The 26,355-nt window shown below is 42.0% G+C and overlaps 1 protein-coding gene across 1 annotated transcript in view; it reads left to right on the forward strand.

The window, feature by feature from the left end:
• Window positions 1–26,119, forward strand: part of trpc7b (transient receptor potential cation channel, subfamily C, member 7b) — a 43,425-nt gene extending 17,306 nt beyond the window's left edge. The window contains exons 5-12 of the mRNA XM_053879030.1: window positions 3,815–4,031; window positions 4,849–5,082; window positions 7,942–8,206; window positions 16,806–17,001; window positions 17,073–17,294; window positions 19,666–19,746; window positions 20,214–20,289; window positions 21,540–26,119. Of these exons, the coding sequence (XP_053735005.1) occupies window positions 3,815–4,031; window positions 4,849–5,082; window positions 7,942–8,206; window positions 16,806–17,001; window positions 17,073–17,294; window positions 19,666–19,746; window positions 20,214–20,289; window positions 21,540–21,679 (1,431 nt within the window). The 3' untranslated portion in view covers window positions 21,680–26,119. The remainder of the gene's footprint in view (window positions 1–3,814; window positions 4,032–4,848; window positions 5,083–7,941; window positions 8,207–16,805; window positions 17,002–17,072; window positions 17,295–19,665; window positions 19,747–20,213; window positions 20,290–21,539) is intronic.
• The last annotated feature ends 236 nt before the right edge of the window (window positions 26,120–26,355 follow it).

The raw sequence follows: 26,355 nt of genomic DNA on the forward strand, positions 1-26,355 counted from the left end.
CCACCTGTAGCTCGTACATGTGAATACGCGTTCGCTGGCAGTATTCAGTCAAACATCAGAAGCCCTGCTGATATCCGTGAAAATGAATGGACTGTGGATGATGAAAACATCGGTCAGCAACATGGTGAGAGGAAATTAAAAGACCAAGACCAATAATTCTGTTGTGTCGCAAGTAGAAATGGGTCTTAATTTTTGATGACCTTTTAAACGCTGACTCAGCACTTTACTTTCACCTACTTCACAACATATGTGTGAATAAAAAGGAAAGGTGTTTTAAAGGTCAGATTTCTGGGACATTTTAGTTAGTTGAACGCCTCGCATGGAAACATCACTGAACCCACTGGACCATGATGATGAACTTAGTGCTTCTTCAGTGAGAAAGGTGAGAGCACCTGGAGTCTTCTCATGTATATGTGTTGTGTGGAAGCTCAGAGGAACAGAAGTGTCAGCAGGCCTCTGAGACCCGCGTGGCATGTAGGTCAGCGTGAGCACCTGAGAGAGAACATGACCAGAACATCTATAGATCTCGTATCTGTCTAACCACTCTGCATATAGACACAGTGATTTGGAAGCATCACATTTGGTTAACGCTCCAGAATGCAGCAGAACACCATGGTGCTTTGTGGTCATTATCTTAATTGATCCTATACCAATCCATAATGTGAGCATGCGTGGGGCAGATGAGGAAATCCTTTCGGCGGTCAGTGTTTGGCTATTGACAGTGTCGTCGTACTTTCACGCCAAGACATGGGCTTTTAACACAAAGATTTGACAGCACATTAAAGCTGTGCGACTGTATGTATGCGTCATGACATTAAAATTCACACCCTTCAGGCTGATGAAGCTTACTACTAGTAATGATATTGTAATTACTTGTAGTCATTATAGGCCTTTGTAACTTAAAGGCTTATGTAAGTGATTGAATGGGCTTGCTGAAGCATTAATCACGGCGGTGATCATGACGCATGCAGGTGTAAACACTTCCAGGCTGTTGACGTTGAATAGCCCTTCTTCCACCTCCACCTGCTTCCCCTCGTGTCTTTTTGGTTCTGCTCCACTCACTTGTTCATCCTCCAGCACTGCACAACACATATTGGGTTTCTTATCAGCCCGGTGAGATGATGGAGATATTGATGTTTTTGTTATTGGGAAATAAGCCCTTGGTTGCTGGGTGCAGAAAGAATTATGATTGCTTTGTGAAATCTCTTTTAATTGGAAAAAATGAATGGAGGTTCGGCTTTGATGAAAAACAGATGCTGAGCTTGATATCGAATGTTCGTCATCGATTAAAGAGTGACGAACGGCCGGGGCATGAGGATGCTGGCACATTTATTTTGGAGAGCAGAGATGTATCCCGCCCTCCCAGGTCGACAGAGTAGGGATTAGTGATGGAGTCGGAGAAGGAAAATAGGAGTCATAAAAGGAAACTCTCTGAGGAGAAGTCCTTGAATTTTTCAGGGAAATTGAGTCGTTAAATCTGGATGATGAAGATGTTTGATGTTGCGTTTTTTAGCATTCTTTTGTGCGCGCCTCTGCGAACGCACACCGCTCAATAACAACTTGGATTTAGATTTACGATCAGTGCTAAATGTGAAAGTTGACAAATTCAATGTCAACTTTAGCTGACTCAAAATGAGGTGTAAAAAAAAAAACAATTTGCCATGACAATGGTCTGCCTGGTGAATATTCTCTTACCTGCAGCTATTGCAGTACCATACATTTAAATGAGGTCATTATGAACAGTGGAGTGGCACTCTGCTTTCCTCCCACAGTCCATAAACATACAGAGGTTATTGGACGATGAAATTGTCTGGTGGTATGAATCAGTGTGAGTGAGTGGCTCTTCAATGTTGTTCATTTGACTGTCTAAAATTATTAAATCAATTTAGTAATCTAGCTATAAACTTAATTTTAATTTGCCTCTGCTCAGTCTTGGTTAACAGGGGTCTGTCCCAGCTACAGGGGATGGAAGGCAGAGGACACCCTGGACAGTCCATCAAGGCTACATATCGACTGAAACGCACACAGTCAGCACCTACAGACAATTTAGAGTTACTATTAAGTGCTTGTTTTTTGACTGCGGGAAGAAACTGGAGTGCGCGAGAGAACAATCTACTCAATTAGAACGCTGGAGGGAAGAAACCCTTCCATTCAACTACCGCAGAGGTGGGTGGAAATCAAATTTCCTCAGGGGCGACAAAGAGAAGAAAAGAGCCTTCAAATTTTGCTTCTAAAATATTGCAAAAACAAGCGATGCAGTTATGTTAGGAGTGTAGTGTTATACTTCTACAGAGCTCCTAAAGTGACATGAGCAAAAATATGTATATATCTGGTGCGTATGAGAGGCTAACTGGTCCTCACCAGAAGTCTTGCACATTTCATTCGTTTTCTGTATTTTAGTCACGATCAGTATTCTCCCGGACCTAATAAATTTTTAAAGGAAAATGCTACATGGAGACTATGTCGTTCGTATCCACACAAGTTCTGTGTCGGATGGGCCTTTGGTCCAGAAGCATCCGGTGACCACAGCTGATTCAGATATTTTGGATGAACGATGACCTCAGTCTGCCTTGGGTTTCTCCCCATAAGTCGCCTTATAATGTCAGAACAATAGTGGGCAACTACAGATTACCTTCGGCAGCAGCTACAGAGAAGCCAGTCACCAACACAAGTTTCATATTTTGAGCTAATGTTTACTTCCTCAAATCATAATCAAACAATTGAAATTCATACAGATTACATGTCCTTTAGGGGCTCTGCATACTTGCACTGCTGTATATGTCAAGCCATTGCTGAATGTACAGTAAATACATTACTATTCTCGGTGGATACATGTCCTAAGTGTTAGTCTGAACTACTCATTGAAAAGGGTTGAGGAGTAATAGAGTGTGGAGCAGTTTCATTCTGCTGGGCTGAGATTTTCATTTCACAGCAACCACCCTTTTATTTAAGCCAGCGTGCGCCAGCTTCCAGGCATCAGCATTTTCACAGAGAACGCGACCATTGTCACTGTAATTCTGATGAGAAAGGAACCCGAGGGGCCTTCACACGGTCCTCGACCTAAATCTCGGATGACCGTCTCCATCAAACCCAGGGTGAAATGAATCAGTCTTATCGCTAAAGCCGCAAGGAGAGAAGAGAAGAGACGGATGAGGACGATTTATAAGAGGTTGCATATGCTCAGCATTGGCCACGTGGCCTCTCTCACACGCAGATTATGTCATGCTAGTTTGCATGCAGAGTGGCATGCTGTGGAGATTTAATAACAAGCACTGCAGGCCCTCGCAAGTGACAAATGTGAGCCTTTTGGATTTGTGTGCATGCAGAACGTGAGGTTGTTCTTATTCGACTGCATAGCTGCTTCATTCTTCACCCACACAACGTGTTACGCCGCCATATGTTTGGCTTCTGAAAATGACTGCGGCACGCTGGGACTCTGATGTGATCAGTGGCTAGGAACATGATTATAATATCAAGCATGGCACATAGTATTCGTCCTGAAAGATTATTTCCGTAGTGAGGGGATATATTCATAAATCGTGGCTGGCTACATCGTTTAGACATTGAGATGTGCAGATGAGAACTTAATGTGTTTCATATGGCGACTGGCTTTAACCTGGCTACCTAGGTGGAGAGGGAGGGGACACCCTGGAATTTTGAAATTTTGGAGATAAAAATTCAAATTTTTTTCAGTTTTTTTTTTCATCTTATAAATAAAACTGCGTTCATTAATCCTATCATGCAGTGATACGCATCTGTGCCTCACTCTTAACTCTTTTTGTCTGTTGATATTTTTCCAAATTTCCTCTCACAGCTTGGCCAGATCCTCCGAAGCCCCTTCATGAAGTTTGTAGCTCACGCCGTGTCCTTCACCATCTTTCTCGGGCTGCTGATCATCAACGCCTCTGACCGCTTTGAAGGGGTCAAGAACCTTCCAAATGAAACCATCACCGACCACCCGAGACAGGTGTTCCGGCTCAAGACCACTCAGTTCTCCTTCACTGAGCTGTTGATCATGAAGTGGGTTCTTGGTAAGCTCAGTATTGAAGCTCTGGAAGTGAAACTAAAATACAGAGAAGGATTCGTGGAAAGTTTAGTGTTTTCACCTGATAAGTTTATGGAGAAGTGTTGAAGAACATTTGCTATTCAGACTAGAAATTTTAAATATGAATCTACCCCGAGACTCAATGAATTCTTTTTTATCTCCAGATCAGATAGATGCTTCCAGGTTGGATGCGGACTGGCTGGAGCAGTGGTCATGCTGAGCATTGTGAATGAGCCTGTGTGATGTTCACATGTTGACCTGAGATACCATGCTGAGAATTCATCAAAGTCAGATGTAGCACCAAAGCTTTACAGGATAGAGGGAGGCATTTGGCGGAGATGGATGGAGGCGAAATGAGAGGACGGAACTGAGATAGGAAATGGCACTGGAGACAGTGACACCAAAACAAAGAGATAGCCAGCAGCGATTTCTGTCAAACCCCAGCTGCTGTGCATCTGTGGATGTTATTGTTGCCATCGAGAAGCACATATATCACCTGTGCACATATGGTTGTATACTTGTTTGCTCCTAATGGCGGCATGCTGTTCTCACGTGCTGCCTTTTTATCTACATACAGTCTCTGCAGTGCTCTTTGTGTGGTGTCGCGCATTCAGGCCAAATGAAGAGATGAACCCCTCAAATTTTCCAATGAATACAGTTGAACTCTTGACCCAAGAATAGTTCCTTACTGAGGAGACATAATGTGTTGTTGTTGTTGTTGTTTTTACAAACTACAGCCTCTGACTTCACTCAGTGATAACAGATGGAAAATGTATTTCTGTTGTGTTTTCTTCCCCTTCCAGGTATGATTTGGTCAGAATGCAAAGAGATCTGGACCGACGGCCCCAGAGAATATGTCATGCATTTGTGGAACGTTCTCGATTTTGGGATGCTCTCCATCTTTGTGGCGTCGTTCACTGCACGGTTCATGGCGTTCCTCAAGGCGTCCAAAGCACAACAATACGTGGATCTCCATGTGCCAGATGAAGACCTCAGCAACGCCTCACTTCCCGATGAAATTGCCTACTTCACTTACGGTGAGAGTTTATTCTGTCATTTGCTGCATCACTTGCTCTCATTGTCAAAAACGGCAACTTTCCATGAAGAGTTCAGGAAACATTTTAACATTCCAAACTTTGTTATCACTCTGCTGTTGCTGCTCAGTATAAGTCAGATATCTGCTGCCAAGCCTGAGTTCTTCACCGTGATAGCTCTATTGTTGATAACACTGTTTGTGATATATATCCTTCTCCACTCATGTTTAATCAGGATAATACAACAACAATAAACATCTTTATTGTTGCATCCACCACGGCAGGTGAACAATGATTAGATGTTGTAATTCTGATAAGGGTAGTTCTTGTGCTGTGACACTGGCAGATAAGCAGAAATAAGACAAGTATTTACTCTATTTCTTCCTTTAAAATCCTCCCTTTTCTGAAAGGTATTGCGCCCATTGCTCGTCTTCCTCGCCTCCACTTTAAACATTCTTGGTCCAACATGTTCTTTCCTGTATCTCCTCTCCAGTCTGGCCTCCCTAACTTTTTCGTCATGATCTTTCCCTCTAATATTCCCAATATTGTCTTTCCTAGTCACTCCCAATGAAATCCAGACCATCTCCTACTCCGTTCCCTTCACAGCTGCTTCTTGTCATTGCGTCAGAGCTCCTGTCTCTGACCCACACGTCAGCTGTCAGCGCTGCCCTGCAAAGCTTCCCTTTCAGTCTTGCTGCTTCTTTTCTGTCACAAAATCACATTCACACACGTGTTCTGTCTTCACTCCCAATTTCATTCTCATAACAAATCGCTATATCATCTGTAAACATCATATTCCATGATGTTACTCTTTTATTCTTTGGTATTTCACGGTTTATGAATTTTGCTACTGTGCATAAAATCATATTTCAAATCCCCCTAATTCCTTTTACCAAATGGAGTACTCCTGAATATCTCGCACACCAAGATCTAATGTTGCTTCACATTCAGTCACACAACAATTTTCAACTGTCAATATCCATTCATCAAAATAATGCAATATCATGAATTATCATTCGCTTGGAACCCCAATTGCACAAATAACAAATCAAGGTGCAGTTAATGTTTTAACTGACCTTTGTAGTTCACTTTTGCTCTGCTTCCAAGGCATGTTACCAGCACTTTCTGATCCTAGTTTTCCAGGGAACCGCAATATATTCCCTCACTTGTTGACCACCTTTTGCACTTCATCTGGGTGGAGTGGACTCAGAGTCAGCCTGGCTATTAGTTTGACCAAATATGTGTTGTCATACAACCTAAAGGGTCACTGACAAGACACAATTAGAAAGAAGAAATACTGCATTTTCAACAAGTACCAATCAATTTCTACCAACTCTGTAAAGACAGCAGAGGAGGAAGCGGCAAGTAATGTCATCTAAGATGTCAGTGATTTGTCAGCGGATTTCGAGGAAGAAGAACAGGTTCATGTAAACAAAGGGCTTATTTTTATTCAAACCCCGGTGTTCTGGAAGAGATGACTCTTGCTTATCAGAGGATGAAGGATGTGACGCTACAGAGTTAGAGTCGGCCATCGATCGACTTCATAACAGCGAATGGTTATGTAAAACTAAAGATGTTGATGAACTGGGTGTTGTACTCTCCTGAGAAGGCTCAGCAGTACAAAATATATACTGGTAATGTGTTTAGATAAACAATGGGCCTTGCTGTTTTCCGGTTCTCACTGAGTTCAACACTGTTTTACATGTATGTAGCGTTCAAATTGAACAGAACTAACTTTGATCATGATCATTTCTAGTGATGGATAGATGGGGTATCATGAAACAGCACTGCAGGGTTGATGAAACTGTGCTCAGGGGACACTGGATGCCGCTCTTGGTTCAGAAATGATGTGATGGTTCATTTAATTAGTTGTTCAAGTCCAGACATGTTACAGTGCCATCTGGTGGCCTCTGGAAACCAGGACACTGCTTCATGAAACCTGATCATCCCTTCAATACTGTCATGAAACCTCATCTACCCATCAAACATCATTTCAAACTGCATATTATGCATAGTTCCAATGCCTTTTTGGTGACTCTTTAATCTATACATGGCACTTATATCACACGTGAAAGGGGGAGAAGAGGCCACACATTCCATTTCCACAGCATGTTTGGCACTCGAAACAAGTTATTTATAGCATAAATATGACTTCAAATGGACTTTTTCTTTCTTTCAAACAAGATAGACAGGTTCATTTACTTTCCCAGTCACTGCTGCAGTAGTCATTTATTGGTATAGTTTGTCAGCTAGTAAATATGAAATTGGACTGTTTCCCCTTTCCTTCTCATAGCAATGCTGCAGCTAAGTTCTCCAGAGGGACCGTCCCGCAGCTATCAGAACATATTCTTGGTGAACATAAAGTTTACGCGCCAAGCCTCTCTTGTGGATATAATCTGGAATATCTGGGTCTCAGGTGCTGAACAGTCAATGGCGGAGGATAAAACAACCACTTGAGCTGCTGAGTAAAATGGGAAGAGAAATGATTGAATCTGTCGCTGCTCATCCTGCGCAGGTTGATTTACCTCCTCCACCAAATTCGCTCAATGATGAAGTGTAAAGCGAAACTGAATCGACTCGCACAGCACTGATTTAGGCAGCAATCAAACTCCCATTTTAGTGGCAGCTGAGTGGAACCTTCACCAGTGCTGGCATCTGCTGGCGTGAGTCTGTCATGACACATAAGCCTTCACCCCAGGATTGTTGCTGCACTATATGTATCAACTCAGATTGCAGCTTATGTCTTGCAGCTTTATTATTGAATGAATCTTTTTCGCATAGTTGTCTGCATTTATTTGAACACACAATTACACACAAACTCACCTAAAGTAAATGCTCTCACAACTTGTCTTACTTCTGCAGCCAGGTGCAAGTGGCGACCATCGGATCCTCAGATCATCTCAGAGGGCCTCTACGCCATCGCTGTGGTGCTGAGTTTCTCTCGCATCGCCTACATCCTGCCAGCGAACGAGAGCTTCGGCCCGCTGCAGATCTCGCTGGGACGCACCGTGAAAGACATCTTCAAGTTCATGGTCATCTTCATCATGGTGTTTGTGGCCTTCATGATTGGCATGTTCAACCTCTACTCCTACTACCTGGGAGCCAAGTACAACCCCGCATTCACCACGTGAGTATGATGGTCCTCAGTGACTGGGGACCAGACTGAAATTGGTTTTGACTTCTAGAAACCCCAGGCAGGCAGGAGAAAGTAATCAGGTTAGTCAAACGAAGAAACATATTTCTTCTAAAATCCAGTCTCAAAATCCAAGTACAGGGTCTAAACATTAAGTCTAAAAGCTACTAACAGTAAAAAAAAACATTTTATTTTTACTTTCATTTCAATGAAAGCAGCCTGACTACTGAATCACTGTGATGTTTATGGGTCATCAATATGTGCTGGCATGCTCTAAATAGGAATTCATTTTGAGCCCTCCACATTTCAAGCTGTCGCATGCCACTTGACAAGACTTGGCTGCTGGTTCTTGGCCCGCGAGTCTTGAGTCTGACACGTGTGTGTAAGCACCAGCAGACCTTGTAGCTGTTGGGATCTTATCGACTGTCCTCATCATTCAACTTGTGTAATCTTGCTTATCCTGGAGCATCAGTGTTGGCTTAACTGTGTGCGAATCTGTCACTGTCATTGTCTCCTCTTCGCAGGCAAGTTACGCTCACTCTGGACTGCTGACAGAAGCGGTTCATCATAATCCATCATGAAATAGAAACTCTTGAAGGACTCTATCTCTCATATATGATCCTTCATCTTGTCAAGGAAGGATTTTCTCATGCGTCAAGCAAATTCTGCACATCAAAGCGTTATCAGGTGGAAATGGAGTTGCTCGTGGAGTTTGTTTGCGAGGAGCCGCGCGGCTGCTAAATCCCAGGTTTTAAGGCAATGTGTACATTAAGATAAATTGCGCTCACTGGGTGTCGATGCTCGTTTGCATAATTTACCCTTGGGTGTTTCATATCGGTTAAAAACACATGAGGAAACGTGAACATGGGCATCAATCCGGAGTGTGACTGACAGCTCAATTTGTTTTAACAGGCTTTGCAAGCATGACAAACCGCTTCAGCATCTGTCTCCTCAGGAGCACTGTGCTGTGACGTCTTGTGCTTTTGCTGGATTTCCTGAAGAATCCACAGCTGAAGATGATGTCAAAACTTCTACCAACCGCTGATGGAGCTGATTTAATTATTTGAAGCTTAATTAAATCGGGGAGGCATTACACTCGTTATCCTTCCAATGTCGCTTTTGAAAATTGTCCTCATAATTGGGGGTTGCAGGGAAGGATGGATTTTTTTTTTTACATCATCCAGATTGCATGAGTTGGTGTCACACGGTCCTAAAAAAAAAGGACGTGGTGGAGGACAAGAGAGGATATGAAAGTGAAACTAGATGGAGGTGAGGAAGATGGTGCAGGTGGTGGAACAGGTGGAGGAAAGGGAAGCTTTGACATGCAGCTGTTTGGCCTGCCGTGATGTATGGTTTCCGCTGGGAGTCAGTCGAACGGCCAAGATCAGAAATAAGTAAATTTGACGGAGAGCTCAAGAGCAGGAGACAAAGTTTGGGAGGCCAGATGGTTTGGACATGGAGGGAGAGGACCACTTGGATGAAGAGTATTGGGGGTAAAGAGGCAACAATAACAATGCAAGTAAACTGAGATTAGCAAGTAGCAACTCCACCAAAAATAAATGATTGTCAGTGTGGAATTTATTTTTCAAGCCATGTAACAAATTGCTCTCCTCAATTGTGCATCGTCCATTTTTTAAATTAAGTCCCATCTACTATGTAGATTAGGTGTTTTATTGATCTGCTGGTTTGAGAGACTGACCCTCTCGGAGAGTCGGTACCGGTACCGTGTCATGCATTTAGACTAGATGACGCGCAGCGGAAGTTCTGCTTGGCTGCCCAGAAAAAGCCAAAGATTCAGCTGAGGCCGACGTGTTTCCTGACAGCGAGGCAGGCGGACAGACAGAAACTTAATTTAATAGAGCTGAAATAGATATCCAGAGAAAGTGAGGTCACATTTGAAAGGATAAATGAAAAGAAGACTAACCACATCCCCCGGAGACAAGAGAAATGGCTCCCCGAGGCTCAGCAAGCCGATTTAGCAAATTCCATTATCCTTATTTACATTGCTTCTTCTTCCTCTATTGATCAGCGTCCATTCCATTTAGGTGCTGCAAATACACAAGACTTTCGCATTGTGCAGCCTTGAACTGTTGTTTTCCTTCAGACTGTGCATCGTTTGAGAACTGCTTTTTCATATGAATAGCTTCTGGCTGCTATCGCTGTGACCACCAGGGGTCAGTATGGATTCAATGCTGCTCTCACTGCAATGGTGAATTCTTAGCAGCACTTAAAAGCCTGCACTTCAGCAAATACTGGAGCAGAGTCCGTACATGGCTAAAATCCAATTATAGTTCACCAAAGAAACAACTTCCTGATCATGTTCTCTGTGCGTTAGAGAGGTGTGTGTGTGTGTCCAACTCCTGTGTGGGCTGTGCCACTTGAGCTGTCTGACAAGGAATGTCTGATGGAGGGGGTGGTCCAGGAAAAGGGCAGGCGGAAATCTTTGATAGTGTCTGATGAGGAGGGAGCCAGGTGGAGGTCGTAATGATACCCCAGGAGGGGCCAGCGGCACTGACGGATGGAGGCAGCGTATGAGCTAAAGGAGGGGCCCTGGGGAGTGAGGTGGATGCAGTCGTCCCCTCCACACTCCAATTGTGCATATCTGCAGTTTAAACGGTTTGCTTTTAACCTTGACACCAGATAGTCAAACTAGTCTTCACACAATGCTAAGCATTACATAGTTGCTGTGGGAGGAAACCAACTGAACTGGTGGATAGAAAGAAAAGAGAGAATAAATTAAACTCCCTGTTTTACATGGTAGTCATATATGGAATACTGTAAGATAATGCACTTCTGTACCACTGCAAAAGCATGGATAATTCCCATAGTAAAGGGAGGGTTGGGGATTCCTCTTATGAAAAGAGCGCTGAAAAGGCTGTTTCAAAGGTCGAGAGTGACATGTTGGAGCAGACCTTTTACTGTGTCGGTGACCTCATGTTGGACCCACTGATGGCACTGAAGAGTTTTGAAGTGTTCAGTATTGATCTCCAGGTGGATTATTCTGTCGGTGAATTGGCTCCTGCTCATCATTCAAGGAGCTGCTCAGCTACAATCCATCTCCACCTTCATTATACATCAGGCTTGATTCCACCATACGGAAGCCTTCTGCTTCTTAACATAACTTGATCATCTGTAATAACATCTTAAATATTCTTCATCCACCATGGCCACCGTCATATGTGTGAAGGCTTCATGAAACAGTGTCCTAATGATCAGAGCGTTTTTTGTCTTCTCTTTTCTTGCACTGGTATTATGTAATGACCAATGTTTAAACAAGGTTAAGGCAAAGTAATTGCTTCCTCCTTTGCCACTGGAGATTGACCCCTCATCCAGAGAAAAGGGACTTTCTCTGTTGTGGTCAGTCATGCATGACACTATTGGGGACAGAAAGAAAGGGGCACGCTGGGAGAGGACATCTGAGGGCCTCATGATGCGGTTGCATAAAATGTTTTTCAAAAATGTGATGATTTTAAGAAAAAAAATAGTTGAAGGGTAATCTATTATGAGGAGAAGTACAGATGAGAAGGGAAATAGCGAATAAAAAGACAAGGGAAATGCAGATAAGGGTGCATTTGGCTCTGGTGTGGAGAGCAGCCAGGTTGCAAAAACAAAGGAAGGGTAAACAGCTAGAGAGAGAATGAAAAAAGATGAGAGAAGGTCAAGCCGACTGTGGAGAATACATTTGGAAAATAGTGCATATATTTATTCTCCTTCCGTTACTGCTATCAGGACTTCTTACCTGAATGACACATAATTCAACCTGAATTATATACCCAGCGCTTAAATATACAAAGCGCATAAAGACAATGGCAATAAACTTGAGGAGAACTCAATAAAGGAGGAAACAGGCAGGTGATAATAAAAGTGAGAAATGAATAGCGCAACATGAATAGTTTTGAGGAGACTAAGGGAAGAGAAACTGGTGTCAGAATAAAATGGTGGGGTGCGGGGGAGGGTGATGGAAGTGAAAGTCAGGTGAGAATGGACCGAATTTATTAGCCCCTCATTCGGGTGTTCTGCCTTTACCAGTCAAGCATATCTGAGCAGGGGTGAAAGGAAGAGAAAGTATCTTCATTAAGATTAAAATGACTTCAAATGTCTCGCTCATATGTCCTAAAATAACTTCTCATTTTGATCTCAACGGTCCTCTGTCTCTTCTCCTTCAACCTGGCATCTCCTTCTCTTCTGTTCTTTGTTCTATGTAAGATGAGATGTGTCTCCTCTTCATGTGTCCCATAACTGTCTCCAAGCTTCTCACCATGAGCTGCGATACTCTTCTCCGAGCTTGTCCTTCCTTCTGACTCCCAATGAAAGCCTTAACATCATCAGACCTTCAACGTCTGACTCTGCTTCCTGCTCCTTTGACTCTAATCTATATATCATAGCATTGTCCTATAAATCTTGCCTTTTACACTTGATTGTGCACAGATCCCCCCGTCACCACACAAAACGTTTTGCCAGGTCCGCAGAATATTTTGGGGACCCCTGGACATTTTGTCATGAGTCAGCAGCCCTTTCTTTTCATACTGACCCTCATCTTTTTATTCATTCCAACCAACAGTAGCTGTATTATTATCAGAAAATGTGTGAATTTCTTTCCAGGATGACACAAAAGAAATAATTTTCTTTTGTTCTAAAAATTATTTCTTTACTACTCTACTGTGGGAATTCATTTCTAACTTTAAGAAGTCTTTCTTATGTGTGATAGAAAATGAAAAACAGCATTAAAGATGAGACGGATTCGCACGGTGGCAGAAACAACAAAGGTGATTATTCAAAAGACAATGTGCTTCGTTACATATTAACACACTCTTGCAAGCAGTTGGTGTGATGTTGTATTCCCCACTTAATAAGGATTCTTCCACATCTCGCCCGAGGACACAGACAAACATCTTTTGAGTGTTTTATCCTGAGCATGGCATAAACGTGCTCGTCCCTCAGACGCCGAGACGAGTGGGAGAAGCACAATCGTTCATTAAAAAGACAAGGTCCCATCTCTGCTGTTGACACAGAGATTGACAGAAAGTCAAAGTCAAGTTGATAGCTCAAGATGTTTCATCTGTATTTGCCTTCCGGGCTGTCGAGCCTGTGTGAATATAGAGGGAGAGGAGATGAATCTAATATGTTCCTAATGACTGAGGGCAAGAGTGAGAGAGCAGTAGACCTGCAGTCCCCATCCACATTAACATATAGCTGATATAGGATATTGGCTCCAGACTGAGGGCAGGTCATGGAAAAAATATATATGACGTATGTATATATGAAAATAGATGAAAAAGACGAAGAAGGGAAAGTTGAGACTGGTACTTTCACAACAGTGGCAGGATTTTAATGAGGACCTATATAACAGTGATAAAGGAACGATGCTTTTGAGGTCAGGAAGCTGAAGAAGCAACAATCAAGACAAACAAAACATGTTTTGGCGAATTTCACTTTGTCTCACTGCTCCTCTGGTGACTCACTCGTCTCCAAACCAGCATGATCTCTCTGTACTGTATGTTATGCCAGTGCATGAGTAATACCGCCAGTTGTGCACGCATGCGTGTGTGTTTGTTAGTGTCAGCTGGTGGGTGTGTGAGGTCGCCATGCTGTTTGCATCCTCCTGAGAGCTGCCATTCTTAATAAGAGATAATAACGCTGTCTATTTCTGTCTGCATACCCATGCTGTCTGTGCCACTTTGAAGCCATCTACTATTTGAAAGGCAGAGTTCCAGGCATCCCTTTCCTCAGCCTCTTCGGCTGACTCGAGTACATCATTATGGAGCACAATCCAACTGCCATTTGCGGAATGTGTTTTGGTTCAGGACCTGACCGACTCTGCTGGACCACACATTTATGATAGCTCCTTAAATTTCCTTGCCATCCATTTTCCACCAGCCAAGAGACATAGCCACTTCAACCTGGCCTGGGTCTTCGCTGGGGCCTCTTTGCTCTTGAACATACTGTGAACACCTCCTCAGAAGACCTGGAGAAATCCTGAAAATAAGGATGTTCATTGAGTCCCTCCCTGAATCAAAGCCCTGTTGTGATAGAGCCATTTCCCAATGAGTCTAGGACCTATGTTCACCAACAGGTCAAGTGGGCCACAGTACGCTGAGATGATCAGTATCCAAATATTATCCAGCGGACATCTAGTTTCCCCTGAAAATTAGGTCACTGTTTCATGAAACCTCATCAACCCATCACTAACATTGCTCAAATGTGACTAAAACCAGGAGCCAGGTGGGGCCGAGCACCTAGTGGCCGGCCATCTGTCCATCGAGTCAGATGGATTGCTCTGATCTGGATCTGCTACCTTGTGGGCCTGCCTCCTGCCAGTGGGATCAATAAGTGGCAGGCCATACTCAGTTCATTTCACACTCAGGCCTTTAGTGATGTCCTACTTACTCCAACCTCAGTAAATGCTTCACATAACACCATCATTTATGACACCACAGCTGGAGAAATAATATACAGAAACTCACTTGATGCACTACTGGGCATTGCATCACCTCACTTGTGTACAAAGTGGATTAAGTTCTGGCGCATTTCAAAATCAATAAACCTGCAATTAAAACATGACTCTGTGGGATTGTCAAAACTATTAAGTTTTATAGAGTTCACAAAGCAAGCATTAACAAGACTGCACAGTGAAATAGGAAAATCTATTGGTACGGTATGTTTAGAGGGAGCTAGCTATTTTCATAGACGGATAATTCATCCTGTCCTGTTATATATAATAAATAATCTGTTTGTAGTATCTGCAAATCGGTGTTCCGGAAATAGCAACTACGGCAACACGTCACTTCCTCGTTCTTGTTTACAGAAGAAGTTCCTTCTCTCTCCATTTAATAGGATTAAACTGCTTTTGTTGTCGTTCGGAACAAATATAAGTGCAACCATCGCTTCATTTCATCTGGGATTGTTAAACATGTCTTCAATGTACTGTTGAAAATATGCTGGAACAATACGTGACCATACACTTGATATTCATCACATTATATCTTCCCTGAATATTCATACCAGTTTGTTAACAGATGATATGACACGCTAATAAGCTAGGAGGCTCAAAAATACATGTGTATTTGTTTGTGAAACGCTCACCGTCTGTGCTTTGTAACCACTCTGTGACTCGGATCATGTGTCGTGAATGTTGAACAGGGAAATGTTATTATTGAAAAAGCGACAGACTGATGTCAACACCAGACAACAGCCTTAGCAAAGGGGGAGAAAAACACTCAAATGCTACCGATGATAATTGAGAATGCGTTCACGTATGCATGCGTCTGGAAGGGCAAATGTTCTGTTGTTGCTTTTAAGTTGTTTCACTCAGTACTCTCACTTCTGAATGGCAACAAAGTAAATCCTCTGATACTGTCACTCTGACAAATGGAAGAAAATGTTGAGGATAGTTGTGAGACCGAAATGTCCAAACACTGTGATGGAATCTCAACTGGCTCTGTTGCACTTCAGCAATTGGTTAGTAAGCAGCCCCTGCCTTGGTCCATTTGGTATTAAAGGAAAAGTAATCGTCAAAGAGCGGGACAAGTTTAAAATTATTTAAAGGCTCAGTCATGAAAGTTAGATGATCAGCAAACTATCTGACCACGCTCTTAGTTGTGATTTGAGCTTGAAAGGTGTTGTGGGATTCAAGTGTTTTCACATGTGTCCCCAAGCGCTCGCCAGTCAAACTGTCTCTCTGAGTGTTGTCAGTTCAGAGTGTTCCCTCATCTCAGAGAATTTTCAGATCCTCTCCCCGTTCTGCCGCCACCTCTAGCCCCGCCTCACGCTCCAACAAGGCACCTTTTTCCTTCCCGCTGAGACACCATCTCAAGCCCTTACTAACCATTCATGAAATATTTAGACACAGACATGCACATGAATGTCAATATTCTCAAGGCTTGCATCTCTCAGCCCTTTTAACTCTTCTCCACATAGGACTTTTCTGTGGCCTGCGGCGTGTTTGTCGACACGTTGGGTGCGAGTCAGTCAGGGATCCTTTCGGCAGCTTCGAGAGTCTGAATAACTCCACATTAAGTTAAATAAATTGTGGCATAGCTTCGTGTGAAAAATGCAGCCACCACCAAAGTTAAAATGAATGATTTGAACCTGACATTTTGGAAACTTGAGAGGTAACGTCTCCAGCTGAAAATATGAAATGACGTTGGAGGTAACAAAAAAAGATTATTTCTTGTTCTTCAAAACGGTGCAGCGAGGTATGTGTGGTTTAAGTTAATGCTGCGATAAATTATTAAGAAGCCTAATAAATGATTCAAAATAATGTCCCTAGCATTTTGTGCGTGACTCATAGACATGCACACCTGTGGTTGCGGAACAGAAAATAACGCAACTGGAAATAAAACATGGAGTGTAAACAGCTGTGCCATAATCACCATCTGGGCTTCTTTCTTTCTCATTGAACTGCCAGGAACGAAGAAGTAATTAACTGATAATGACCGTACCAGGCGCCAGAGGATTTTGTTCAAAACACAATTTGTAGTTTGGGCTTACTTTTCTTTGAGGTTTATGAAATTAAATCTGCGCAAAAAAGACTTAGCTGTGTTTATTTTTGCGTGGCATTTTACCTTGAGCAATGTCTCCTCTCCAATTGCAGGGTGGAGGAAAGTTTTAAAACTCTTTTCTGGTCGATTTTTGGGCTTTCGGAAGTGATCTCAGTTGTGCTGAAGTACGACCACAAGTTCATCGAGAACATCGGCTACGTGCTGTACGGGGTCTACAACGTCACCATGGTGGTCGTCCTTCTAAACATGCTGATTGCTATGATCAACAGCTCATACCAGGAGATAGAGGTAGAGTACATTATATCAGATTATCAGGTTAAAAAAAAAACATGACTGAGAACATTTCTGACCACTTGCAGGAAGACGCTGATGTGGAGTGGAAGTTTGCGCGAGCAAAGCTATGGCTATCATACTTTGATGAGGGGCGTACTTTGCCTGCCCCCTTCAATCTGGTTCCAAGTCCAAAGTCTTTCTACTACATGGTCCTCCGGATCAAGTCCTGTCTGATACGGCTCTGTAAAGCAAACGGCCATCGCCACAACAACGAGCTAGAACTGGGGATGCTCAACTCTCAGACGAACGTAAGTGACTCGTTACTTGTTGCAAGTCACATCAATATTTCTCCATGTGGTCATAATGGAGTCATTAGCCATTGTTAGTCATGCTGCTTCCTCATGACCTGCTGGTAGAAATGATTACGTCGCTATTTGGAAATGTATCCCTCCTCATAATAATAATAATAATACCAAGTTTAGATGAAATAAGAATTTATATTCTGACTTCTGCTGAGTTCCAGATCACGTATCTTGATAGCACAGCGAGGATATCATTCGGGCCATTGGCTCGCTGACATCCACATAAATGTCCGGTCAGGTTTAGAATGAGGACAAGGCAGGTTGCACCCCGCTGCTTCCTTGAGCCTCCAAGCCTCTGCAGCTTTAATGGTTAAACTGTTACGCTCAGTGTGAGCAGAGATTGATTGATGCAGAAGCTCATGCTGAACCACAGCTGAGTCGTGAAAACGCCCAGTCAGACAGAAGGTTCTCTTTGAATCCAAGCGATGTCCTCCTTTCTTCTTATCCCGACATCTCAGGATTTCATGGACTTCATACAGTGAGCCCCTTGGATCTGTCCTATTATATATATACTGTATATCATTTCTTCACGCACATCATTTCTTCACCAAGAGCGCTCTCTAGGAGACTGTTTCATCAACACTGCAATACCGTTTCATGATACCTCATCTATTTTTGGACCACTTCCTTTGGGAAAGTACTGTGACCCATTCAGCTTAAATGATTTGAGGTTGCTAAGACACTACAATAAAAAAGATAGGCAGAACCCACATGCATTGACAGGCTTAGTCTTTATTGAGTCCAAATCGCAACAGTCAATCTAGCGGACGATCAATGGGCAAGGGTAGATTCTGGGTCGCAGACAAGAGGGTCAGTGATACCAGATTAATTCAATTAATTCAGTCCTTGCACTCCAGGTGAGGTTGAAACAAGACAGGGTCAATGGCACAGCTAGGCAGGATGGCTAGTGGATTGCTGGAATGATGGCTGGTTTATATGGCGTAATGAGACAGGCGTGGGGAGTGCAAGCCCTTCTGCAGGCAGGGTTGCCTGTACACGGCCAGGAGATCTATCTACAATCTGCTGATCAATAAGAGAGAGCCATGCTGTGCGCTGTTAGTACAAGGTAGTTACAGTTGGCTAAGCCGTCTATCCTTTATCTCACACATGAGTGCCACATTCGCATTTTTGGCTGCTTCACACTGTCTTCTTACCGCCTCAAAATCAATCTTTTCCAGCGCAGGTAAACTGTGTTATTACTGGTAATAAGACGAGAGGCAGGTCCAAACGTAAAATATTGGTTTAATTTATATAGTCTGCGTTCTGAAATTGTATATACAGTGTGTCCATCCATAAAAGTTTCAAAAATAAAACATATTAAATATTCCTTATTACATCATTTGTGTAAATGACTTGTGTTATTAAAAAGAATTATCCATTTGCATGATTTAAATGTATAAATATTGAAATAATAAGTTAACTTTAATTTAGAATTGGGTGACTGAACCCCTTTGGTTAGTTATATAAATAGTCCCGTCTAACAAAATGGATGGGGGGTAGACTGACAAAACCTTTGAGAAGAAAGGTGAAGAGTTACATGCATATACTGCTTCCTGTCTTGGATGGTGGGAGGTGCCCTCTGGTCACCTGTTCAGCCACACAACCAGGGGCATTTTTATAAGTGATAGGCAGATGAGGTATCATGAAACAGTACTGCAGGGTTGATGTCCTAATATTCAGAGGCCGCTAGATGGCGCTCTTGGTTTAGAATTGATGTGAAGTTTCATTGAATTAGTCGTTCATGTCCAAACATCATATAGCAGACAGTGCCATCTGGTGGCCTCTGAAAATCAGGACACTGTTTCATGAAACCTCATTTACCCATCACTGCTTTTTACCGTGAGGCAGCTTGACCGCCGCTGTCCATGTTTCTTATTTTATAAAGAATAAAGGCTGTTTTTCCTTGAATTTATTCTTTTCAATTCAGTCTTTTGTGCTACAATGTTCAGCAGAATATTTTAATTCTTCAACCAAAGATATTTTTGGGGTTTTTTTGTGCACCGATCCTTGTGCCATGTTAGTTCCTGCTTATTTTGCTCAGAGTATTCAGTATTCTGTGCGGCAGACTGTAAGTGCTAGCTGCTCCAAGTGTGCAGTTATAAATCTTTTCAACGCCAAAGTGGGAAAGTGACACGCAGGTTGCAAAGCAAGGTCATGGACTTAAAAGGCATTTAGAAGTCAGTTAATAGGGATTCAGATCGGGTCAAGGATACGGCTTCTTTTCAGCTCCCTGTTAAAGATGGGCCACTCACGTTGGCGGGCGATGATGCATCAGTCTGACTGTTGTCCTTACATTTTCATCTTGCCATCGCGACAGGACGAGCACTTCAGAGCTTATCTGCGGCCCGGAGAGGAGTTTGTCTCCAAAAAGAATAGAAAGCACCCGACGAGATACCAGGTGAGTTGGGATGTATTTAAGAGCATGTGTAAATGAGGAAGCACCAAGATAATCCGGGGGATACTTGGGATCGTCTTTGACGAAAGAACATGACAGGAAATCATATAACCCTTTAACAAATTGGAATAAAAGGAGCGCTAGAGTTTGAAACAGACCACAGGAGTAAGGGTTTTTAATGAGCCCTTTGGAGGAGACAGTGGAGCAGACACTTGGCAAATGAGCACTCAGGAGGGAAAAGATGGACTCTGTGTGCGTCTACCCTTCACCTTTACCCAAGAGAAATCTCAGCTCACATGACGTCACATGTCAGCAGGAGCGGTGCAACATTTGTCAGTGGCAGCTATTGACTAATATGTGGAGTGACCTACATGCAGCTGCGAAACTTCACTGATCATCCTGCTTAATCAAACCCTTATATGCAGATATAATGTGCCTCATAATGTCTATTTAATCTCTTTATCTCTTAGAAAATCATGAAACGCCTGATTAAGCGCTATGTGCTCAAGGCTCAGGTCGACAGAGAGAGCGACGAAGTCAATGAAGGTATAATCGCTGTTATTTCCGTACTGCATTGTGCATTTGTGATGTGCTGGTTTTGTGTGATACTGCACGTGTATAAGTGCGATGATGATGATGATTGTGTCAGAGCGCCCGGGTGGAACAAACGTCGGTGGGATTCACTGAGGTTGATTTATTGGCCATTTATGCTCAACGTTACGTACGGATACGGATATGTTTCTGCAAGGCTTGCAGACACGTACCAAACAGAGCAGTAACACCATAAACTGTGGGGGCGGTGTTGCTGTTAGTACTGGATATATAGCTCTTACGAGACCCGAAGACATAACAATGGCGAAAATTCTCCACCACCGCCTCCTACAACTCTGCCTCTGCTGCCTCTTTTGTGCCGGAGGTTACTTCTTTCACAATCTCCATGTTGGTTTTGGAGTTTGTTTTTGTCATAAGCCTTTGACTCTGGGCTGCTCCCCCTGGTGGATATATTGGTGAGCACTAATGCCAACGTAAAGAAGGCATGGAAATATGTGATCAATGACATTGTTCGATACGGACTGGTACAATTCCGTACGTAAAGGGAGTATAAATGGGCCTTTGGAGTCAGAGGTACGAACCAAGGTTACGAACTTCACAATGATGAGCAGAATGAAGAACGACAGCTTGCTTTACTGACACTGAGTTGTAGTTGTAAGCAGCTAAATGTATGAAAACATCCTTAAAAAAATAAATATTTTGGTGCTGATTAAGGAGCGTTACTGAGTTGTCTGTGAAAAGCCCAATAAAGGGCTTTGAAAGTGGTCCATAAAATATTAAAGTCCAGTCTTAAGTAGACACTTTATCAGATACTTATTACTCATATACACTTTATCATCATATAAATTTCAGGCTCTACACGTCAGGTTTTTGGGAAACAGAGGCTGTTATTGGATCTCTATTGATGAATTATCTTCCCACCTTTACAACATAATAAAAATAGCTCATAGACATAGACATGCCGTCAGACTCGAAGTGGAATCATAGCGTCTTCAAGGTTTCTGTTCAGACCCAGAAAGATTACAGAAAGTGTGCTGCAAATATGCTTTTTATTTAGTGGATGCATGATCTGTAGCCAGATCTGTGTTATTATCTCGCCAGCGCGGCCTGTATATGAAGTGTATTAAAGGTTCTCTTTCCCTCCTTGTGCTTCTTCGTCAGTGTTCGGTGGCACCCCTGTTACTCGAGTGTTCCTCACTCTGTCAGTCGTAATACATTTGTGTTTTTCTCTGACTATCTTGCAGGCGAGCTGAAGGAGATTAAGCAGGACATTTCCAGCCTCCGGTATGAGCTCCTGGAGGAGAAATCCCAGGCTGCAGGAGAGCTGGCCGTGCTTATACAGCAACTTAGCGATGAATTTGGCAAGAACACCCTGAGACATTGACAGGAAAAAAGACAGAGGGAGAGAATGGAATGGAGGTGTGTGAATTGAAAATGAAAATGTTGACTAAATGGGCGGATAATGACTAAAATAGAACGTGGAAACTGGAAGAGGTAGAATCAAGAGGCTTGTAGGGTTTTGTAATAGCTATAGATTTAGAAGTGTTTGCTGACTTAAGCCAAAAAAATGTAGCAATTTATACTCTCAATAACCAATTATAGAAAAACGTGACAAGGAAATGCTTGTGGTTCAGAATAAACAAGAGGTCGGCAGGTCAGAGGTGAAGCAAACAGAGCCGTAATGGAACGTGTTGACAGCTGAATTCTAATTAAAAGTGAAGTCTTGAGGGAGTTGAGTCGACGAGAACGAGACAGAGGCTGGTGGGGTGGCAAGTGAGATAGGGGGAGACAAATGAGGAGAGGAACTCGAGCACCGTGAGATATGAAGAGTGACTACGGGCCTGAATACTGGAGGCTCACTGAACGGCCTCCACTTCAGCTGCCAACTGATATCAGCGCACCAACTGGGAGAGGAGACGCGATGACACACGGAGGAAGGGGGACATGTGATCGGAATGGATTTGAAAGGAAGTGGCGGGAGAACGGCCGGCTTCGCTTCCGTGCGGCCTCCATGTCGTGGCACTGAGTGACCCTTTACACCAGGCAAACTAATTAACACTCTTATCGATTTTGATGAACACACTGACTCGTTTAAAATTATTAAGAATATTGTACTGAAACCCCAAAACCAGAACTCATGTATTGGTTTGTGCAGTTTTGATGTGTTACATGTTGCATTCAGTATCTAGCTAACTGAGTTTAGAAACTGGGGATAGGGAAGTTAAAGGCAAGACTTATAAGTAACATTATATACAGCTGAAATAAAAAATACATTTTACTTTTTTGTTTTTTTCAGAAAATTCAACACCGTACACTGAGGCAGATCATATGAACGTTCGAGCGTGCTAAAACACTGATTGTTCATGTTGAGTGCGCAGGAACACGCAAGACACGATTTAGTGTGCTGGGACAAGATTTGATAAAAATTTGCTAATTTACAACAACAATAAACAACAATATTTTTTATCAAACCCGTCTGCAGTTTAGCAGAAAGAAATCACGTCTGTATTTCACATTTAGCAAATGTCTGTGCTGACAGTGTGTGTGTGTGTGTGTGTGTGTGTGTGTGTGTGTGTGTGTGTGTCACTGTGCACTGACAAGATGTGTGGAGTGTGTATGGTTCTGTGCATGATTCCTTAAAGAAGGAAAATCTGGAAAACTGAACAGATTTTTTTTACATTTATTTGGCAAGGAAAACAAACAAGGAAGCAAAACAAAAGAAACTAAAAAAGTAACTCCTGGATAAAAACATGGACAGCAACATGCTACTAGAAGAGAGCAAACAAATTGCAGTGCGAGGAGATTAAAGTAAAAGGCTGAAATTATTTTTTGGTGTGGGAGCCATTCTGCTGTTTCTTGAAACTGAATGATCTAATTTACGGGAATGGTGAATGAACCTCTGCAGGCGGTGCCTTGTGCTTTTGTGTTGGCATCATCCCATTGCATAAAAAATATTCGCCCACATTGGCCACATTTGTGTTCTCTGTGTTTATTTTCCAAACCAACTGTATAATGGACTTTTTTGTATTTTGCTTTGCTCTGTGAAAACACAATTTTAATTTATTTTTATTTATTTTTACTTTTTGTTTCAAAACAAAAACTCAAAGAATGATTAGTTAAGACGTCATGGAATTTCGAGTCTATTTTTTTTACATATTTATTTTCCACATGTATCTTTACTATACACGCCGGGTATTACAGTTGATATTCATCATTTTTCACAAATGCTCTCAGAGGTCCAGAACAATGTTGTGGTTTGAAAGTTTCTGATATTGGCTTCATCACAAACTTGCATGTCAGGATCTTTGGAAATCTGCCCATGAATCTCCTGACTGTTCAAAAAATACGACAGAATCGATCGACTTCCTTTAGATCACGTGGCCAGAACAAGCGTGGGAATAAATTGCTTAGCAGGAATGTAGCATGTATCTATCCAGGTTTTTATGTGGCCTCACATTGTGGAGTCTCAAAGTCTCATCTTCTCGGTGCTCTCCTCTCCTCCAAAAGTACCTATTTTGTTTAACTACTTGCGGGTGAGCTGTCATCGATATGATAATCATGTAGTTTATTTTGCTTTATTGCTTTTATTTAATTATTTATTTATTTATTGAATTTATCAATTCATCATTACCCAAAATAAGGTTGTACATTCACCTCAGTCTAATCTAAAACAGACATATCTTGAATTGTTTTGTGTTTCACAACACGTCTCACTGATTAAAGTCAAGTGATAAATAAGAAGTTTTATAGCTTGATCATACAAAGAGGCGCAAACATTAAATCACCTTTGACATGATATTTGCTCCCATTCTCACCTTCATTGTTGTATAGCAGAATACTCCCGGGTGGATTTTCATTTCTTTTTTTTCTTTTTTTCTTTTTTTAATTTGTCGTGAGGGCGATATGGAGCACTTCCTGTCGGAACACTGCGGGGCAATCGTCGCATATTACCACGGAATATTGGAGATCTTGTGATAAGTGCTGATAGAGATTTACTGTAGTGGGTCTCACAACATGGCACTGCAGTCATTTTAGTGTATTTTTATCACAGCAGGAGCTGGAATGGATGCAGCGCCTCAAAACTGGTGATTTCCACATGAGAATTTATGAAAATGGGTTCAGAAAATTGCACATCGTGTGATACACAGGCAGATTTTTCAGGGCAAACAGTTGCTATTACTATAATAATCTAGTATGAGAACACATCTCAGTTTAAACTACATTTTTATGAATTTTTAAGGGGCCATGGTGTGTGTTTTACTGATGTGTACTTTGTACTTACTGTGTACTTTTTCCTTCAACTGCAGTTCACGAATGGCCGAGTCTGTTGTGTTTGATTTGAGCTGAAAGGTGAAAGACGAATTGACTTTGAATATTGAAGAACCTGTCAGAGCAAACATGTATGGTGCCTCAAAGTCAAAGACTAGTCAGAGGACTTGTGCTATTTCCTGCCAGAACCTCATTTGTCTGTCCTGTCAGTTCAGACATGCCTATTTTTACCCTTTCGGAAGTAACTGGTTGACGGATTCACAGCCCAACTGCCATGTGCTTCTGACACCTTTCCATAGCAGAACATTTTGGATCAGACAAGGGCTGCTTCTTGCCCGCGTCGGAACAGTAGCCAACAGAAAGATTAGCAAGCGGTTGTTAGTGACAATAGAAATGCCTCTAGTTATGTCTTTGTTTTCACACTGATGCCCTTTGAAATTAAAATCATTCAATATTATTATTATTATTATTATTATTATTATTCAATATTAACAGCGTACTGTTAATATTGGAGTGATAAATCCAATGATAATTTTTCAACTTATTTTTGTTGAATAAAATTGTATTCTGCTTTTCTTTCACGAATGTACATAAATTAAAATATATTTATTTATTTTATTTCTCTTTTTTATATTTATTTATTAAAGGGTCTTTATAAATGTAACATGGTTACATTTATGATCTGGGATTAATTTGGGATTTAATAAATTAAAACTCAAGTTCAGCATTGTCCAACATAATCCAACATTCTTTCTTAATTTCTATCACAAAAATACAATCATTTGTCATTTGAATAATGTTGCAATAGTTAGCATAACTTCCCTGCCAGGTGATGCATCAGAGACAACAGCAGGTTTATTGTAATACATTTCAGGCCTGGGAGTATATGCTCCACCATATTTTTGGTGCAATTTTCAGATCCAGTGATCAATACAACAGAGATGCAGCATTATTGGGCTTGTTTCGTCTGCCATAGTGTGCTTGTTCAAACGCCTACTGACAGACATAATGTGCCGTGACGTTGGCCTTTGACCTGACTGAACTGAAGAGCAGACAATATCATCTCATGACTAGCTTTACTTTATGATGCACCAGGATTAGAACACCAGCCTTAAACATTATGAAAAGTGACTCATCGTTTTTCATTTTTGCTACATGGCTTTTCTGAAGAAGCAGTCGTGAATGTAAGTGTACCTGTTGCTGTTGAGGTTTTTGACCTGCACGTATATGAAAGAAGCCAGAATGTAGCCATCTATATGCAGTTAAAATTGGGGAGATATACTGCTTTTTCATGAAGATCTCTGGAATAAAATGAGTCAGTTTGAGACCAAAATCAACTTTTCACAGGTTTGTTGTCATGAAGTACTGTGTAGCACACGTGAATGCTTTTTCTTAATAACATGTGGCGCCCATGTTTTGTGTTTTGATGTCTTTGTCTCCTCATGTTATGTGGGATGAATCGAAACAAGAACCAGACTGCTCACTCTGAGTCATTTTGAGCTGTAAAGACCTAAAACACTGTATTTTTATCCACGGCAAATGTTGATTAGAATCTTCTGCTGTATATTGTCATATTTTTGCTCCTTTAAATAAAAAGTAAGCAGCAAATCAGTTGTCATGTCCTTCTATGACTTCTGCAGTGGGCCAAATTTAGTACTTTGTCAAGCGATGAGTCAGTTTTTACGTTATTTTGAGGTGGCTTTTCATTGTTGTTAACTGGGCCGATCCACCTGGGAGGAAATTGGTGGAAGACCCTGGATACTCCAGCCATTGTGTCTCTCAGTTGAGCTG

The sequence above is a fragment of the Synchiropus splendidus genome, chromosome 11 (assembly GCF_027744825.2).
Source record: "Synchiropus splendidus isolate RoL2022-P1 chromosome 11, RoL_Sspl_1.0, whole genome shotgun sequence".
Taxonomy (NCBI): Eukaryota; Metazoa; Chordata; class Actinopteri; order Syngnathiformes; family Callionymidae; genus Synchiropus; species Synchiropus splendidus.